Raw genomic sequence first — 16,531 nt, 5'->3', positions numbered from 1 at the left:
GGGGAGGGAATAGCTTCAAGCCAATTCATTTCAATCAGTTTTTAATTATTCTAGCACGATAAGTATTTCTGCCTGTATGTATGTAAAAAATTTATAATTTGAAACAACTGGAACTAGCTTGGCTTGTGGCCTGATCTTGCAGTGGCTTATACACCAAATCTGTCTCACTACTTCTTTGGGACTGTTCACATGCGTTAAAATTAATGAGACTGAGTTCTTGTTCTGTCATTCTCAAAGAAATCTCCTAAAGTACAAGCCAAGTTTGTAGCCAACTGGCTTACTGTGTTTAAATATTTAAAATTAAAAATGCTTTAAATTATCATGTGTAGTTTTAGATGGGTTAGCCTTAAAACTGGCACAGTTTCCCTATTATTTATTGTTTCTGTTCCAGCAGTACCTGGCAACATTTGCAAAGTTGTTATGGTGCTAGGTGCACAAAAAGCAGTCCAAATGATGAACTGCTCCCCAAAGAATTAACACTTCTTGTTATTTCACCAGTTTATATTTGCTGAGGATTATAGGATCATAGAAGTTGGGACCTCTGGAGTTCTCTGGGCCAACACCTTGGTGAAGCATGGCCAGTTTAGGTCAGATTACTCAGGGTTTTGCCCAGTCAAGTTTTGAATCTCCAAGGATGGAAATTGCATGACCTCTCAGCACCTGTTCCACTGCTTCATCACCCTCATGGTGAAAAAGCTTGTCCTAATACTGGAATTTCCCATGTTCCAGCTTGTGCCTGTTGTCTCTAGCCCTATCCCTGTGTACGTTCAAGAAGACTCTGTCTCCTTGTTTTCTATACCCACCCATTAATTTGCTGTACATAGCAATTAGATCTCCCCTTAGCCTTGTGTTCTTAAGACTGAACAAGCCCACTTCTCCCAGCGTCTTCCTGTACGTCCTGGTCTCTGGCCCCCTGACTGTCTTGATCAGGCCTTCCATTGCAGTATGCTGCAATATGTCAGTGTCTTGCTTGTGCCAGAGATCCCAAAACTAGATACCATGCTGCAGATTCGATCTCGCAAATGCCAAGCAGAGGATCCAGAACATCCCCCTGAGAGCAGTTGTGTAAGCCATCAGCTGCCCCAAATGCAGCACAGCTTGGAACACTTGGCAAAGGCTCATATCATAGTTTCATTCTCACTTTTAGCCAGTGTAAACTACTACTGCTGTTGAAAGAAGTTAATTGTTTTGGGTTGGCTTTTGGGGGTGGTGTGGGATTAGGGGTGGTGTTAATTTTAACACAGATCTGCCTTGCAATCCAGTTTGTTTCCTGGCCACGCAAATGGCTGTGCAGGCACAAGAGAATGGGCCATGTGGACAGGAGTGGAAGGGAAAAAACGGGACCATTTTTTTTCTGTAGCAGTGCTGGTTTCTGCCAATGTACTATGACTAGACTCCACGATCTAATAAGACATGGAGAGTTAACTAAGATTAGTGAGGATTAAGGCCAAGAACCTTCGTATCAGTTAAATTAAAAGCTTTAGTTAAATTTCTCTTCCACTTTTGTAAAGAAAATCAAGAAAGTTCTATGTAGATTAATTATATAATATCTGTCATAGGTTTATTCTGACAGCAGTTTTGTGGAATGTCCTCTTGCTTTAATAGGTCCGTATAACTGAGGAGTTTTATGAGACTAGCTGCAGAAAAATAAAATTCTTAATTTGCTTCTCTTTTGTACAGTACTATGGCAAATGTCCACATTGGCGTTTTAGTATTGTTATTTAATTTTTTCTTTACATAACCATTAGTTATTTCCTTCAATTGTACCACAGTTTGTTTTTTAAATAAGATTCTACTGAAGGGAGGAACTTTAAAACTCACCACAGTATTTAACATCAGTTGACATTTACCGCAATCTCTAATTATTGGCACAGAATCTGTCTGGCTTCTGCTGCTTTTATGGTTCTTCCAGCTTGTTCCAGTGTTTTTTAGTTTTACCATCCTGCTGTAGATGTGTTAGATTGTAGTGGTTTAAAGAGGTTGAAGATCTACTTTATACACACTCTGTCTGTTCAAGATAATTTTGTTTATTCGTATAAGCAGTGTAAAGGTGAAAAGAAAGATTTCTGCAAAACCTTTCACATATCAGTCCCAGAACAATTCTTTCGCTACCCAAGCAAAAAATCCTGTTGACTTGGAACACAGCAAGTGCAAAAAAGGGTACAACGCTAATGCTAAGCATACAGCATGTGCATTTCATTAGGAAGTATATTATATTTAAATACTTCATTTACCTTGCTCATGAGCTTACAGAAGCGTAAATATCAGGTAAATAAACCCAAATTAAATTTACTGTTTCTCTACCAAAACCAAATCCATTTTCATCCTGGAGACTTTGCAACATAGGTAGAATGTTCGGAATTATTGCCCCTCACAAAGTACATTGGAAATTCAGTTAGCCAGTTTCGTTCAAGGATTTGTGCTGATCCACTTCTATTCTTGTAAGACGATGTGCTAGGTGTTCTGAATACATGAATGCATAGTTCCTACTCCAGAGATCTTAAAAGTCATGAAGAGACACAGACTCTTTAGATGCTTGAATACTAGAATAGAGTGTATATATATATTTTTAATACTATTTATTATCTATCCTTAGTTACTCCAAAGCCATTATGGGTGTATTGACTCCTTGCAGACCTTGCAAGAAGATATGTTCAAAAGGTTTTGTGAGATAATTTTTGAAACAAATTTTCTTATTTGAATACTTTTATAACCTTTTAAAAACTGAAATAGGTTTAATTTGCTTAAATAGTTTGTACTGCAAGAGAAGTTTGAGCAGCATGGTGACATGCCAAAGAGAAAATTGGATAGGTTTAGTTGCCTTCTTATAATTTAAAGTTTACTATGTTCTTGTCTGGGATCAGTGTGGTTAAAAAAAGTAGTTTTAAATTGCGTGTACGTGTTAACCACACCTTACCCCTGCAGCACACAAGTTTACCCACTAAGGCCTGCCACACCAGATTCTGCCCCGTAGCCATCAGATCGACAGCGCTGGAAATCCTTTGTGCGTTTGTCTAAGTAGGGACTGCAGAGCTTGGTCCTGTAAGTTTGAAAATTAAAACCAGTAAGTGCTCTGCTATGATGATACTGTAAACTCTAGGGAGTGTGTTGGCATGATCTGGCCCTTCAGAGCCTAAGGGTGGCTTCTGTCTCCTGGGTCAGGCTGAAACACAGGAAATGACAGTGGCGAGCAGCGGGCGCTGACTCACAGCTGGGGGCGGTTTACTTTGGGATGGCTGTAGTAGTTCCTGTCCCCAGCTGTCTGCCTTCCCTCTCTTCACTGCAGGCATGGCCTGTGCTTCGTGAAGCAGTTGTTCAGTCGCTGTAGTTTACAATCCGTTATATTGAGAAGTATGCGCACTGAATTCAAGTTTCGGTAACGCAGAGGAAGGTAGTTTGAAATATTTCAGCAGCAGTTTCCCGAGAAGCTGAGCTGCCCGTGCAGGAGAGGTCAGGAAGTGTAGCTGGTGAATAGGTTCCAAAGTAAGTTTTCCACTGAAAATAAGCCCTAGCAGTGTGGAAGCTATGCCCAGTTACTACTACTTCAGACTGCATTTTTCAGGATCCAGCAGCAGCCTTGTAGTGCAAGGTAAAGTAGGACTTCCCTCTTCTCAGGCATGCAGGACAAGATTTAGTAAAGACAGTAAAATACAATATGCCTGTTTTTCTTACAAGTGAAGGCATACTGTATTATGCAGGAGTACTGCCTGCTAGGCTGTTTCAGATAAAACGCACTATATTTTCTCTTCCCTTTCTTCCTGTTTCATTCTTGCACTCTTCCCTGCCAAAAGAAAAAGTACATGACATTTGACAATTCTGTGCCATCAAGAAAATGTATGAAGTGGCGAAAAGAATGCTTGATTCTGGAGTCTTCAGTGCAGATTTTTTGGAAATTTTGCTCTTAGTTGAGTGGAACTAGAAGAGGTTAATTTTAAGAGCCAACTGGGAGAAGTTGACTTAAGGTCACCATCTGTTAGAAGAAGAGTTTATCTGTGTTTGTACAGAGCCAACACAGAAGAGTCTCAGTTTTGACAGAGGACTATGGACATGGCCGTAACACAAATACATAATAATCTTGTAATGGGCCTTTGCCCAAAGAAGGCTTCAGATAGCTTTTAGGTATTCTTATCTAAAAATATATATCAAAGTAAACAGAGTGGTCGAAGTTGAGCAATTATTTTTTTTCCTTGAAGAGGTTTTCCCTTGTGATTTCTCTCTAGCTGTACACTGAGAATGTAAAAAAGAATGTAAAAAGTTTCTCACTCAGTGATAAATATCCCTCAACAATAGTGACCGAGTTACCACGTAACATTTTTCACATTAGACCACAAAATGCTTTTGCCAAGGCTATGTCATTGTGTCCATTTCACAGATGAAGAAACTGAAGGACGTGGGAGAAATGTGATTTTACTAAGGGTTGCATGCCAGGCAAGTCGTAGAAGCTGGAACAGAACCCGTGCCTCCTGCGTCTCTGCCTAGGCTGCTCTCCATTAGTCTGCTGTGCCTGAAGTACACTCTGGTTTCAAACACAGAGCAAGACGTAGCTGAATATCAGCGTAGGAAGTGGTTTCATGATCATCCTCAAACACACGTTTTAAAAGATATTAAATGCTGTTTTCAAATGCAACTGTTGTCCAAAAATGAATGCTGTCAGATTATGATTTTCATTTGCGTGGGTTATTTTCCAGGCAGAAATTTTAACGGGCATCCCAGTTGGCAACCTTGAAGATGCTGAAAAGGTGGGACGCATGCTGTTAGAAAGAGGGTGTCAGCTCGTAATTGTTACTCTTGGAGCAGAAGGCTGCGTGATGATATCAGTAGAAGAACCCATTCCAAAGCACGTTCCTGCTGGGAAGGTCAGGGCTGTGGACACTACGGTACGTTTTTGTGGTTTAACTGTCTTACTTTGGAAAAGACTGCTTAAGCACTAAGGGAAAGCAGTGAGTAATCAGCCAAATCTTTGGGCACTAGCACAAAGGCTAATTTATGATGTGAAATTGATATCGTGCTTCCAGCCTGTCATATATTAAATGTCAGTTCACTTGAGTTTAGATGTGCTAGAATCTACTGATAGTATCTTCATGTTCCTCCTCCTTTACTGAAGTCAGTACCTGCCTCTGACGGTAGTGTGTGATGCCGGTGGCTTGAGCTGTGGACCTGTTTTTTCACCTTTGCCCAGTCATGTAATTCATCTTGTCCAGATCTCAAATGCTGTGGGAGAAAGGAGGTACTACTGCCCTCACAGGCTGAAACTGAATGTTTGGCTCTTCTGACACAAGCATGAATTGCTTATTAAGTCGAGCATAAGGTGCATCAAAGACATTTTTTTTCCAGAATATAGTGGAAAAAACCCAAAAAGTTCGTGCTGCTTCATGACTACTATTTTATGGTGATAGGTGAGGGACAGTTATCAGAGGCGTTTTAGTCTTTGACATGAGGGTATTTTTTTTTACTTCCCGCTCAATTAGATGCAGAAAGCATACACCAACAGATGACTAAACACAACACCCCCAGCAAAAAATACAAACAGGACAGGCAATAGTTAAGACAGCATTGCTATGAAAACCTTACCACATTGCACATATGGGGCTATTTTGTGTTCCTAGTATTATCTGACATAAATCCAAAATAATTCCAGTGGAGTTACTGAGAGCAGAGCAGGTCACGTTGTATGTACTAACTATACATTTAAATGCCTGTTATAATAACGTCATATTACATATGTTCTGTTACAATAGTTCATTAAAATCCTGGAGATTTTACCATCTGGTGCATTCCATATCTGAATTGCATTAATAATAAGTAGTTCTTGTAGCATGTTTTTTATCCATGGACCTCATACTGCTTCACAAACAAGGAAAGCAATTGCTTAAAAGATGAGGAAACAGAAGAATGGGAGACTGGAATTACCTAGTTCAGTAGCATGCAGAGCTAGGAGTAAAGTCCCTTGCAGGGCAGAAGTTCACTCATAGATTCGGACTGTAATGTGCTGATGCCGTGGAAGGCTTTGTTTCACTGTTAAATTTTCAATTTAACTCTCAAACGGAGATACTCTAGCTTTGTTTTCCTGTTTTGCCCCTTTGTCATTTAAGAGTTTGACCTCAGGTTAGTGCTGACTTTGGAATGTCCTAAAGTTCTGGTTAAGGGAGGCATCACTGTACTACACTGCACATACGGTACTTGGTAGAGACTACAGACACCTAACTGCCCCTGCCTGCTTTTAGCCCAGGGTTAGAAGTGCCAAGGGACTGAAAGGCTGAGCTCCCAAAGCTGCCCACAAGCAGGATTTATTAGCTTGGGAGCAACACCTTGTGAACCCGGCGGGACAGCTTCTTGCTCGGAGCGGGTAAATCTGCTATTGCTCTCAAAGCTTAGTGTTAGAGTTTTTCTCTATGTCACACAGAAGTGATGAAGAAGAAACATGTGTGATCTGCTTCTTCAAAAGAAGCAGAAAATTGCTGCCAGATCAGCTATTTGACATCTTAAGATATTTGCTGCTCTTGGAATAAAACAGCAATACTGAAACCACACACTGTGGCTGAAAAGTGCTTTTTATCTTGCTTAGCAGTTCGGAGTTTCATGACTGAACTAATTTAATGCTCCTCTTTTTTTTTTTTTTTTTTTTTTTTTTGTAACAAAAGCAATTTCTGTGAGTTTACTGAATCCATGCCCTGCCTCCTTGTGGCCAACAGGTTATTGGCTTTCACATAGCGAAGGATTTTCACAGTTAATTTTGTTAATCTACTTAAATACCAGTGGGTTGTTTTCAGTAAAACAGCTGTGCTCGGTTTGCTCTTGCAGACTGAATGAAAAAAGATGTGTTGGCCTTCCATTATACAAATCTTACAGTGCTTAGGCTGATTATCACTTTGCCTGAAAGCAAGTGGTTTTAAAGCAACCCTTCCAAACACGAGGAAAAATACTGTCATCCTCAACTAACCTGGATAGCCCGAATACTAAAGTAAATACTAAAAGTTCTAGTAGTACATACCCTCTTCAGATGCAGGTCTGCAGTGGATCCTTCCCCAGGGGAATAGGCTGGAGCTGTAAGGTGGCTTAGCCACCTATCCACAGAGCATTCAGAGTTGTTCATGTACATGCCCTTAGCATGCCATTTAATACTAAACAAAAGTTGCTGTCTTAAACTGCCCTGACTTCAGCATCTTGAGGGACCAGGCAGTAATTTTTTAAGCTACCATAATCCAATCACATCTGGTTATGTGCCTGTATCCATATTGATGTTGTTCGGATCTGCAGAAGGTAAAGTTACTGCCAGACAAAGAGTTAAATGATGTGTATAACCCATCATAGGATTGCAAAAGATTACAGAGCCCTCATGAAAACAGTCTGTATTAAAATGGAGTTTGATATTTAAAAGATACACATACAAGATACAAAATGAGCTTCAAAGGCCTCTCTCACTGTAGAAATTTTCCCATAGCTACTACCACTGCCCAGAGTCCTCTCTGCAGCAGCGCAGCTTTAGTACTGCCTCCTGGTCATTTTTGTTGTCCACAGCAATTTTGAAAAATTTTGACAAGAAAATACTTGGGTAGATAAAGCCACAAAGATTAAGAATTTGAGTTCCTTGTCCTAGGTAGCGTGCTCCCCACTCTCCATGTTCATAGGTTCATCAGAGAGACTGATATGCTCGTCAACCATAGAGCCTGGCTCTTCCTCCTAGCCCTTGAGATGGTTAATCTGAGTTTATTGGCAGAACACTGGGAAAAGCTGGCTCCATCTCCCGCTCTGTGGTGGAACATGAATCTTCAAGACTGAAAATCTGGCATTTTTCATCCACAGTAAATCAATGTTGTAAAGGGAAAAAAAATGCTTGTTGATTTTTTTTTTTAGCACTAATTATCTTAATGTGGGCTTTACTAATGTATGCAACGCTTCCCATGACTGCTAGCAGAGCTCTCCATACACAGTCCAAAACATGTAGAGCACGAATAGTCGTTTAGAAGGAAGTTTTGCAAGACATGGTATTGTAAAGCTGAAACATCTGCTTCTCCTGTTATAGCTAAATAGTGCAACAAACTTTTGTTAAGAAAACAAACTTTCCCTTCGTTTTACTAGTTTCTGCTAGCTATTTTCTATATGCAAATCTTGAATAGAAATAAAAATAAGTGAATTACTGAAAAATGATCCTCAAATTTTCTGTATAAAAGAAATACCTGATTAAGCCCACTAGCCACTTATTTTGTGTTTGAAGCAGATGACATATGTAAGAGACATTTGATACATTAAAAAGTAGTAATATGTAGATAATATAAGAAAGGTATACATTATAATCTGTTTTCATTCCTTTAAATAGTTGCTTTTAATTCTACTTGACTACATGAAGCTAAATATACGCATTTACTTTATTTTTGGAAGAGGCTATTTCCACTTTAGGCGAAACTAGTACATGAAGCTGCGTTAAAATAGCTGTGAAGGGTAATTATATAATTCCATTTATAAGACACTTCTTCAGTTGGTAGCAGAAGGTTTCGCAAACCATTCACAAACTTGATAAGCATTTCATAGAAAGCAGTAATGTCATATACACACATTTTGCAGTTGCGTGTGTGTGTGTGAAGCAGTTTGCCTGCTGCTGAAGCAGAAGCACAGCTGAGGTGGAGCACAGCAGCTGCTTGCGAACACAGCTGTGGGACATGGCCGAACACCGTCAGGTCAAAATTGTACTTGAGGTGAAGTGGATGATCTGTGTGATGAGCCACACGGTGATCCTGGATCGTGGCATCTGCTGCTGCAGTAGCCCTGAACACGCCGTCCTGGCAGAGACATACGCAGTCTGATGACTGAGAAGGCCACAACGTCGTCCATTTTGGAGAATAAAGCTCTGCTCTTTTTGCCCCTTCACTCTCACTCTCCCCTTCTGCTTCTGACAATCACGCGAAGTGTAATTTACAGCACTATTTACATCTATTTACATTTACTAATTATATTCCATTGAATCTGCCAAGGAAAATTTGTCAGAAGAATGCAATTACTCAAAGCTGGAATCTGGCCAGCAGTGAGATTAGTTCCCTTCCATCTTGCAAAAAAGCAGTATGGGATCTTACAGAGCCGAGTGCTTCAAGTGGCAGCTGGGGACCAAGTCGAGCCCCTGAGGTACTGCCAGAGGCCTCCCTAGGGCTTGGCATGTGCAGGTGGGCTTTGTGGAAGCAGTTGGGCTGTCTGGAGCTCCAGGTTACTGGGGGTCTGGGCTTTAGAAGGTTGTCCATGCCAAGCTTCTAGAGGAGATGGGACAGTCTGGTGGTCAGTGGCTATGGCAGGCTGGAATGTGTAGGCTGGCTCTGGGGCTGCACCCCAGGGGCTCAGGGCTTTGCCTTTTACTGTGGTTGCTCCTTGCAGTTGAAGGTGGGGTGTCCTATCTAGGATCCGTGCTTCAAATCGGAGGGTTGGCACAGGCAGAATCTCTCCTACGTGGGGGCATTAGTGGAAAATGGGGTGCTCTCTGACTAAGCAGGCCAGAGCTGCCCTGCTACCACCCCCCCCCATTTCTAGGTTGCAGCATGGAGATCACTTTCGGGAGGGAAGTACTCTAGGGTTAGTTTTTGCAACCTCTGGTTTGCTCCAGACCGGTTTGGATCGAGATACTGAATAACATCCACACATGCTTGCATCAGTTAGGGTGAAATTCTGATTTCCATCCCATCTGGTCTTTTAAATACGTAGTACAGTTGCTCTGCTTAAGGTTTCTTCATCGGCTTCTTCTTGACCTCTAGGCTTACACATGCCAGTGTTGTGTGCACAAAAGTCCTGCATTATCACACTCACCATCAGGAGACCAGGCATCTGCGTATCTGGCTTAGGCATGGATGTATTCTCTGTAAAGGCAAATGAACACACTTGGGCACACAATATTTAAATGAAAATTTGGAATCGCTTTCCACAATGATGCCCCTAGTAATCACAGCAAGTCCATGGTCTCCCTTGTAAAGCTCATGAAGAACCCAGAATGTTTAACTTCACAGTATTTCTAAGCACAACCATTAAATTTCCCGTATCATTTCTTACATTAGCAGCATGTTCCCTGTCTGCCTGTGCTTTTCAGATACAGAGAGTGCGCAACCTGCTGAGGGAAATTAAGGAGGTTGAGGTGCCACGCTTGTAAACAGGAAACTCATTTATGAGACATGATAACATTCAAAATTTAATCTACTCCGTTATGCCTGAAATTTGACATGAGTGTATCGTTTATTCTATATAGTCCTTCTCTGTACGACATTCTCAGAGACAGATGATGCATACTATTTGTCATAATCATAACTGTTGCCATTATTTTTTCATGTCAGTTCTGCAAAATGAAAGCTCATTGCTACAATATGAATTTGTCATCAGATGTTTTGTGTTCAAATCCTATTAAGTTTCCCTCTGATTTCTTATTACAATACGTTAGGTCTGGCTCTTACAGTATGGGAGAGAATTAAAAAGGCTGTCTTTCAGCAGCAGAGTGCTCACTGAGCAGCTTTGTGTTGAACTCTGAAGATGTTACACAGTCTTTATTTCAATAAAGCCTCTTATAAGTGTATAGCTATATAATTTTAGCTATGTCACAGTATTCAGGCCTGTGTAGTAACTGTGGTCTAAAGAAGGCTATGTGGTTTAGCGGTTTGAACAAAGGACTGAGTAAGAGTTCCAGGGCTCTGCAGAAGACTTGCTGTAAATCCTTCGGAGAGTTACTTGTCTTCTTTGTCTCCCAGTTTATCTATCCATAAATTGGAGCTGCTAATAATCTATTGCATATAAACCAGGAGAAGTCTGTTAGAGATCTGAACAGAACCTGGGAGGCCTTTTTCCCAGGCTTGTCATATAACCTCAGGCCAGTTGTGCTTCTTTGGGGGCTTTGCAAACTCATTGAAGTTCTGCTTGAAGTTGAGAGGTCTTGTCTGTAAAAATATGGTTTACACTAAAATTCTCTGACTTAGCTGTATCTTCTGGTTTGGAGGAAGCCTGAGCCAGAGGAGTGAAGTGGACACTGAAATAAAACCTTAAAATATAAATAAATCCAAAACAGTCCTCCTAATAACAGCAATTCTTTGTCTCCTGACTTTGTGGCCTAACGTCTGAGGCTCAAGGGGATATAAATACAACACTCTGTGCAATGACTAATTACTCAAAATTCTGTGCATCAGCAGAAGTGGGACTTGTGGTTGACTCTAATATTATCAAATGCCTTTGCTATTTAATAATCTTGTAGCCGTACATTATTTAGCATGCTGTTTGCACAAAGAACAGTGATTTTATTTCAGCTATCTCTCAACAAAGTAAAAATGCAGCTGGTAGTAAATGAAGCATTTGGCAGACAATGTGTCTGATGTACAGCTCTCTAACTTGCTAAGAAGAGAAAAATGTTGTTGAGTGTTTAACCTTTTCCTACCCAAGGATGCAGCAAGAAGGAGTAAAATGACCACAAAGGGCAAGATCTTCTTTTTCTTTCTCTTTTTCTTTCTTTCTCTTTTCTCTTTTTCTTTCTTTCTCTTTTTTCTTTTTCTTTTTCTTTTTCTTTTTCTTTTTCTTTTTCTTTTTCTTTTTCTTTTTCTTTTTCTTTTTCTTTTTCTTTTTCTTTTTCTTTTCTTTTTCTTTTTCTTTTTCTTTTTTCTTTTCTTTTCTTTTTCTTTTTCTTCTTTTTCTTTTTCATTTTCTTTTTCTTTTTCTTTTATTTTTCTTTTATTTTTCTTTGTCTACTTTTATTTTCGTTTTTCTTTCTCTTTTTCTTTCTCTTTTCTTCTTTTTCTTTTTCTTTCTCCTTTTTCTTTTTCTTTCTCTTTTTCTTTTTCTTTTTCTTTTTCTTTTTCTTTTTCTTTTTCTTTTTCTTTTTCTTTTTATTTTTATTTTTATTTTTATTTTTATTTTTATTTTTATTTTATTTTTCTTTTTCTACTTTTATTTTCGTTTTTCTTTCTCTTTTTCTTTCTCTTTTCTTGTTTTTCTTTTTCTTTTTCTTTTTCTTTTTCTTTTTCTTTTTCTTTTTCTTTTTCTTTTTCTTTTTCTTTTTCTTTTTCTTTTTCTTTTTCTTTTTCTTCTTTCTTCTTCTTCTTTTTCTTCTTTTTCTTCTTCTTCTTCTTTTTCTTCTTCTTCTTCTTTGGTCATCTTCCCTTTCAAGGAAAGAGAAATGTTACTATCGGGCAAACAGCTTATCTATCAGTGGGGTTTATTCACACACCAATGCAGAGTAATTATGCCCAGAGCTCCCATTAACATCCCACAAACCAACAGCATAATAGCTTCCTTTCTTTAACGTGCAACCAAAATAGGTTAATAAATAAGTTTAGTTCCAGTCATAGCCCACTTTCTGACCTAGCCCTCTGCATTCTCTCTTTTACAAATACGGAATCCATTGAATTTTGGAATAGAAAAAACATGAGGAAAAAGTTAATCTGACAGAAACTCCAATCAGCAATCTGCACTGTAAATCTATTTAAAGCTACATCTATTATGTTCTGAAATTCAGCTGAACTGTGAAAGGGCACATGACTGAAATCACTACATTTGAATTGACTCACAGTTAAGTGTAGATGGGAATTGCTTGGCTCATCACAAGTTTCTGCTTCTGATTCAGGCCTTCTAAAGGCACTTCAGTTTTTGAAGGCTTGGTGAGTGGCCTAGGTGTACAGGTATCCAGTGACGAGAGGAATTGCAGGAGTTGCATCCCTCTTCATTGGCAGTCAACGGAGAAAAGGTGGAGCAAGCTGGATGCACCCTCTTTCCCCTTTGAGGGCAGAAAGCTGTATTACTCCCATTTTACAGATAGGAAACATGGAACGAAAACGTTAGCACTTAGGTGCTCTGAAGCACTAGTGCACAGGGAGTTGAGGTGATGTAGCCAAAAGTGAAGCACAGGCGTATATTGTCCCATGCTACTCTCTTAACTTCTAGACAACATTGTCATGGAAGGAAGCACTGTTTATCTGTCTAGTAACTGTCTATTTTAATCTGTAAGAACAAACAATGTAAACAAAATGAGCAAACAGAAGCAGGCTTGTGCAGAACAATTTTCAGCCTTGTTTTCCAGTGGAAGATTCCACAGACCACCCAGGCTTTGCTCTAGTCCTTTTCTCAACCACGGAGCATCTAATTAAATCCTTCTCCATTCCTGACTCTAAGTGGAAGAGAGCCTACAGTCGTGTATGGTTCCTTTCCAGATGGAAATGCATAATTTAACAGAGATACAGCTGACAGGGAGAAGTGGGCCCTAGGCAGTATTAGCATTTGCCACAAATTGCATTAAATTACAAGAGGGTACTTAATGAAGATGTAGAATAAAAAGAAGATTAAAACCAATATTTAGTTTTCTAAGCTCCTTGTAAGATTGCAGAGTGCCAGAAAACAAAAACCTCAGAGTAAAACTGAATTTCTGTCTCAATTACTTTAGTGATACCAAGAATCATTTGGTATTGCTACACACCATCAGTATCAGGTCATGACATTTTGTCCCATTGCATCCAACAATTTTGTTCCGTATACATGTATACGTATAGGTAAAGTCGCTAAGGACTTACATTATTTATTACTTCTGTACTCACAACACGAGGTAAAGTACTATTCTTACTGCTGTTTTGTAGATGGGGATCAAAAGCACACAGGGATTGGCTTATCAGTGGCAAGTGACCATGCTTCCCTTGATAAAACCACAGAATCATAGAATCATAGAATGGTTAGAGTTGGAAGAGACCTCAAAGTTCATCTAGTTCCAACCCCCCTGCCATGGGCAGGGAAACCCTCTACTACACCAGGTTGCCCAAAGCCTCATCCAACCTAGCCTTGAACACTTCCAGGGATGGGGCATCCACAACTTCTCTGGGCAACCTGTGCCAGTGCCTCACCACCCTCAGAGTGAAAAATTTCTTCCTTATATCTAATCTAAATCTCCCCTCTTTCAGTTTAAAGCCATTGCCCCTTGTCCTGTCACTACATGCCCTTGTAAAAAGTCCCTCTCCAGCTTTCCTGTAGGCCCCCTTTAAGTACTGGAAGGCTGCTATAAGATCACCCCGGAGCCTTCTCTTCTCCAGGCTGAACAGCCCCAACTCTCTCAGCCTGTCTTCATAGCAGAGGTGTTCCAGCCCTCGGATCATCTTTGTGGCCCTCCTCTGGACCCGCTCCAGCAGCTCCATGTCCTTCTTGTGCTGGGGACTCCAGAGCTGAACACAGTATTCCAGGTGGGGTCTCACGAAAGCAGAGTAGAGGGGCAGAATCACCTCCCTTGACCTGCTGGCCACGCTCCTTTTGATGCAGCCCAGGATACAATTGCCTTTCTGGGCTGCCAGCGCACATTGCCGGCTCATGTTGAGCTTCTCATCCACCAGCACTCCCAAGTCCTTTTGCTCAGGGCTGCTCTCAATCCATTCTCTACCCAGCCTGTACTTGTGCTTGGGATTGCCCCGACCCACATGCAGGACCTTGCACTTGGCCTTGTTGAACTTCATGAAGTTCTCACAGGCCCACCTCTCCAGCTTGTCAAGGTCTCTCTGGATGGCAAACCATAACTTCTTCTCTATGCTTCTCTTCAAAGAGAATTAGGACTGGAGGAAAAATTTTGTCAGGATATCAGCTGTCTCATTTTTAGAACTGGATATCATTGTAGATGTCCATGTAAATGAGAAAGTATATAGCAGTGCAGAGTTGCTTTGCATTGGATGCTTCTTGAAGAGGCTGTAAGAGGTTTGTGGAAACGTGCTATGAGGACAGGTGCTTTGGCTCCTCTACTGTCATACTGAGAAATATTCCAGTTTGGAATTTAACCCACTTGATTGGTCAGGACAGAAAAAGGTTGCTGGCATCATGGCACCAACTCAAATATTTTGTCTGTGGTCAGAACACGTGAAGGATACATCATCCAACATCTGGGCCTGAGATTGATTTCTTATGAGGTCTAGGGAAGCTGAGTTCAGAAGTATCTTGAAGCTCTTTGTGCCATCTCTCTTCTGAGATGCTTTAGTAAAGGAAACAATGGTATAATTTATACAGGTTGAGAGCAGAGGAGGAAATGACCCTTTTAATGCTTCTCTTGGGCTAACTATGGCTTGCAACGCAAGTCAAAATCATTGCAGCAGAACGTGCTGCATCCCTTTTCTTGATTTGCTCTCCTCCCCTTGTCTTTATCATGAAGCCAGCACAAGGTCTTCACCAAGAGGATCTTCAGTCCTGGTATGTAACTCACCCTGTGTTCGGAGCAGATACTGGGCCACTAATATATGCACACAAGATAGTATCAGTTGTAATGTTGTGTAGCACTCTGGGATATCTGAGTTGCACAAAGGATGGAGACGAAGGAAGACCGACTGTGTGCAGCCATCCTTTCTAATTAAATTCCTGCAGTTAAAAATAGCTACTGGAAGCTAGTGTTTCTGGCGCATCCAGAGCATCACCTTCCCAAGTATTTTTTTCTGGCCTGAGTCGTAGGAAGTTGAAAATGTGATCCACTGTGCAGTAGTGAAGCATATTCTTGGCCAAACTCATCATCATTTTTCACCTCTTGCTTTTATGGTTAGCTTACAAATGTCATATGCCTTCTTTTCTTCTTTAAAGCTAGTCTCTGCAGAACCAGGCATCATCCTGGCTATTGTGCAGCATAAGCTACTCTTCTCAGTTTGTTCACATCAGTTCTGGCTATGGTGAGAGAGAAGGCAAACCTGGCTCCTGAGCCCCTTGCCTACTTAGTTACCCAGAAATGCCAGTTGCAGTAACGTTGATATTGAACTAAGACCTGATTTCCTCCAACAGAGTTTTCATTGCCAAGTAATTTTGGTCACTACAGAAACCAGAAAGGTTTGTGTTGAATCGGTGATATTGCATAATTACGTTTTCAAAAGAACAGAGAAATGAGACTAGTGGGGAAATCAAGCTTCTTGCTTTTGCAAATTCTAACCACAGAAAATGCCAGAAGTTTTATTTCTATCAAGAGTAAAGGAGTTAATCTTTAGTAGCCTATCATGGACAGAATATGTTTTACAGCTTCAACTAGACAAATGGAAGGAAGCTAAAACCAAGAAGTTTTGGTGATTGATGACAGTAACCTATAGGAATGCCTTTACTGGCCAGTTTGCAGTTGAATGTAATGATTTTGTCACTCAGGGTTTTATTTTGTGTCTATGTGTGTAGAGATGGACATACAGATATAAAACCAGCTATTCTAGAACAACTCAGCTGCAGAAAAGCAGATTCCCAAATTCTGGAAGCAATGTTTGTCAGCTGCCCGAATGGCTAAGGAGTATTTTTTTATTCATTTCAAAGCACAAATAGACATAGAAATACAGGGAAAAGGTGAGGAAGGTCTCTGGAAGCTTGCACCTCATTACTGGTGCCTGTAATTTTGTTACTGATATCATTAAGCAGGCAGTATGTTCATTGGAAAGATCCATTTTACAGGGAGTCCCACGGAGAATGCCTTTCTGTTGGAAGCAGTGCCTTGGTGCTCACCTACTGCTGAAGACCCATGAGCAAGGTGCAGGAGCCCTGTTTTCTGCACGCCTGCCCCACAGGTTAAGGACAACAGAATGAGTTGGTGGCAGAGAACAATACT

The 16,531-nt window shown here is 40.5% G+C and overlaps 1 protein-coding gene across 2 annotated transcripts in view; it reads left to right on the top strand.

Moving 5' to 3' along the window:
• RBKS (ribokinase) overlaps positions 1-16,531 on the top strand; it is a 70,544-nt gene that overhangs the window by 44,653 nt on the left and 9,360 nt on the right. For both annotated transcript variants that reach the window (XM_086628631.1, XM_086628623.1), the window contains exon 7: positions 4,689-4,877. In XM_086628631.1, coding sequence (XP_086484757.1) covers positions 4,689-4,877 — 189 coding nt within the window. The remainder of the gene's footprint in view (positions 1-4,688; positions 4,878-16,531) is intronic.

Source organism: Tauraco erythrolophus, chromosome 2 (assembly GCF_009769465.1).
Source record: "Tauraco erythrolophus isolate bTauEry1 chromosome 2, bTauEry1.pri, whole genome shotgun sequence".
Taxonomy (NCBI): Eukaryota; Metazoa; Chordata; class Aves; order Musophagiformes; family Musophagidae; genus Tauraco; species Tauraco erythrolophus.
Note: the sequence above shows the minus strand (reverse complement) of the source record. Positions and strands in the feature narration are given on the sequence as shown.